At 30.3% G+C, this 3,867-nt stretch overlaps 1 protein-coding gene across 1 annotated transcript; it reads right to left on the reverse strand.

Annotated features, from left to right (window-relative positions):
- Positions 1-3,195: 3,195 nt before the first annotated feature.
- Positions 3,196-3,609, reverse strand: Smp_064910 (hypothetical protein; the record flags this gene model as incomplete). The annotated part of the gene is made up of 1 exon (XM_018789611.1): positions 3,196-3,609. The coding sequence occupies one exon, from the start codon at positions 3,607-3,609 to the stop codon at positions 3,196-3,198; it is 414 nt and encodes a 137-aa protein (XP_018655036.1).
- Between the last annotated feature and the right edge of the window lie 258 nt (positions 3,610-3,867).

The raw sequence follows: 3,867 nt of genomic DNA on the forward strand, positions 1-3,867 counted from the left end.
TCTTTTCCCTATTCAACCAATCGGAAAGCAACAAATATGAAAAAGAATTAATAATACAAAAATGAAGACATTCACGAAGAAGATATCATTTTTAAATTATCAACGAGGTTTCGCAACAGGTTCTTTTGTATTACACTCAGTGTTAGTTGCATGAACTAATCTGAACAGTAATTAAAACATTTAGTCTAAATATAATCTCAAATTAAACCGTAACCTTTAACTTAACCCAGTTAAGTTTATGAATACAGTAGAAACAAGAATGGCTAAGTGAGTTAAATGCCAAGACAAATTGCCAGCTATAAATATTCAAAAAGAAGATTAACTTCCAGAAAAATACATTTCCAGTGAACAAAGTAAAACTTATTAAGGATATAACGCCTACATCTCCTTTCTAAACGTTTTGAAAAAATGAAATTAAATGAATTTGATGATTCATTCGTCAAATAACTTTTAATACCTTTCTGATATTTATAGCAAAAAAATAACATTGGCAACAAAATGTGATTTGATTAGAATGGAGAGTTTGTGAAAATTATTCAATTGGAAGATAGCTTAAATTATGAACTGATTTTGGCTAGATGACTGTTGTAAACCAGTGAATACTTTAGAAAATATTTCGTCACAGTGTGAGACACATCATTAGTGGGCACTCTTGGCCTACCAACTGTTGGATCAACAACTTACCTTACCTTATCGTCACCTTTGTATTAATCATTCAGTATCCAATGTTTCACATTCCTAGAACAAAGGTTGTTCAGCTTAATTCAGCCTATAATTTGAACTATACTTCATAAGAAAAGAGTGGACATCAAGAACATTACACCTAATAACAAAATATACTGATTCTTTATACATGAAAATGATAATTTTAAATAGCATTGATGATTTTTAATTCAAGAAATCAAAAGAGAACGATGACTAAATTTATGTAACGTCTCGAAATGATAATGTAAAAATAGGTAATTAAGTTAACTTCTAGGTGAAAATACTGGATAAAATCGAAGTGAAATAGATAATGAGCTAACATTTTACTGAACGCAAAACCTTACCCGATAATGTTTAAATGAATAGAATAAGATATTATGAAACTATAAGGAAGCAGTGAATGATGATTTTTTTATGATCGCCAAAAACTGACGAAAGGAATAAGATTCTGATAGAATTCTCACTTCAGTTTGATCGAAAATCCATACATCCATATCTTTAAAGCTTTTAAATACATCTTTATCTTATGTCAACTTGATGACAAGCTATTTAGACGAAACCATAAGTGTTATATGTGACAAAATAGTCCAGTTACTTAATAAAATTTATTACTGAACATCAAAACTATTTAGTTAATGAGCATTTGGTTTTTGATTCACTGATCAGACCAAAACAAAGTTGACTGAAGACAGCCGTCTAACTGAATTTTAATATACTGGTTCATCAAAAGTACATAATCGTGGCCACAGTTTAAAATACTTGAGTGCTACACATTTGTTTATACGGCTTGAATTATTATATCTTTACAGACAAAGTGTACTGTAACTAAGGCATTCGTTCTGTTTCATGTTAGAATTAGCCTCTTAATCTCAGTCGTCAAATAATATTACTTACTCTTTCGTGTATGAAAAAACTAAAATCACCAAGAGAATACTTAAACGACTTGTTTAACCATATACACCCTATGAAACACAAGTCAGTATGATTAACAATGGTCACGTTATGTGTAGAATAAACCTAATGAAATTATGACGAATTATAGTGTGTTTTTTCTCTAGTGACAAGTCTTGACGATAAATTTCAAACTGACATCTTTTTTACTGCTTTTTGGGGCATCCAAGCAAACTCGATTAGAAAAGAACAGGTGAAATGTGATCAAGAAAGTTATCCTAACTGAAGTTAGACTGTCAATATTTATTCGTTTGAAAATCCCCATCATGTTAAAGGCAAAAATGTGAACGGAGAATATTCCTTTCACTAAATTCTCGCTAGGTTCTACAATTATATATCCACATTAATAATCCAAAAAGTGGTCAGGTTTAAGGTAACGTGCATCGTTAAAAATTATAGTATGTGAATTTAGGGTAGTTAAACAAAATGAAATTAGTAATGTTGATATGCGCAATGTTAACTTGAATCAGCTTAAACGCTAAGTAAAATTTTATGATTCATGATTGAAATAAATATGGATCACATAGGATGAGAGAGATAATAGTGCAATTACAAACTTGATCAAACGTTCAGTAGTAAAAATTTCATATGGAATCAGTAAGAAATAAGTAGGATGAATGCTAAATAAATGAATCATGTATTCGGAAGATTAATAATGATATTAAACTAATAATAATAACGATAATAATAATAACAATATCAATAATAATATAAAGATATGTGAATAAAGGTAAGAGAGACAATTATATTTTAATAACTAAATTCATGAGTCGATGTAAGCCAGACCACCATTGGAAACCTGGAAGCACTAGACGGCTGTTCTATCCTAGTATGGAACTCCTCATCAATGCGTACCCACGATCCCGCATGCGGGACTCTAACCTAGGACCTCCGATCTCACATGCGAATGCCTAACCTACAGATCACTGAGCCGGGATCCAGTGGTGTTAATGTCTAACCCATGATCTTGCGCAACCCTTGATCCATCTTAGAGGTAGTCACTAACGAGCACATGATTATAATCAGTATAAGGGTTTGTGGAGATTGTTGTATTTTCATTTGAATTCACCAGTCGATTTAAGTTAGGCCACCATTGAAAACCTGAGTAGTTGCATACTAGGTCGAAACGGCAGTCCAGTGCTTCCAGGTTTTCAACGTTGGTCTAACTGAGATCAATTCGTGATTTAAAATTTGAAAATGACAAAACGCTATTATTGCTAACTTATGGGGTAAAAACAATGAAATAACTACTGACGTTTTTTACCATTTAAACTTAAACAGTAAATAGGTTTTTTATACCCTAGATCGATTAAAAATCCAATACACAATAAATAATCAAACAGAATATCTTAGTAATCATCATGAAATATTTATAATTAAAACAATGATAGAAATAAATAAATAATATATTTGTAATATCCCAAGGAGTATAAAAATTAGATTTTCTACTCATTGGGATATTAAAAATATATTATTTATTTATAACAATCTACCCAATGCTCAATTTACCCAAAAAAATGATCAAATGATGGAAATATATTATTGTGTTGACTTACTTGATAAATAGTCTGACAAGAAAATCTTATGTTTTGTTTGACTATCATTGCCGATGTTGTGATGGTTGCTTGGATTGCAGTTATTGTTTTGACTATTGTTCCATTTAATATCATCAAAATTTTGATTAGACTTATACTTTGATAGCAAAGTATAAGTGTTGGTTTGATTTTCATGGATTTTATTGGAATAATATACTTTTTTGTTATGATTTACTGGTGTATTGAAGGAGGATGATGATTGTAATGAATCATTGTTAGTATACCTGAGATTATGCTTAATGTCATTTAGCATGCATTCTACATATGTTGTTGCAGTTGTTGTTGGTAATGGTGAGGTGAAGCTTGAAGACAATGTATTGATATTTGTTAGAATAGGAGAAGTAGTAATTGTTGTCATGGTATCGCTAGCATTATTGATAGATACCCGTGTAGTTCTTGTAATGCTGTTAATACATTTACAATTTCTTAACTCCATTAATTTCGTGTTCTCACTTTGTATAACTTGAGTAGATAACTTCGGTATATTATGACAAGTTGAAACCTTTGGGAAAAAACAAAACGGAAATAACAATATAAAAAACACATTTCCAAAATTTTATAAAAAAAAATAAAACTCAGACAGACAACTAAACATATACAACAACGAAAAATAAGA

Source organism: Schistosoma mansoni, chromosome W (assembly GCF_000237925.1).
Source record: "Schistosoma mansoni strain Puerto Rico chromosome W, complete genome".
In the NCBI taxonomy this organism is placed as follows: Eukaryota; Metazoa; Platyhelminthes; class Trematoda; order Strigeidida; family Schistosomatidae; genus Schistosoma; species Schistosoma mansoni.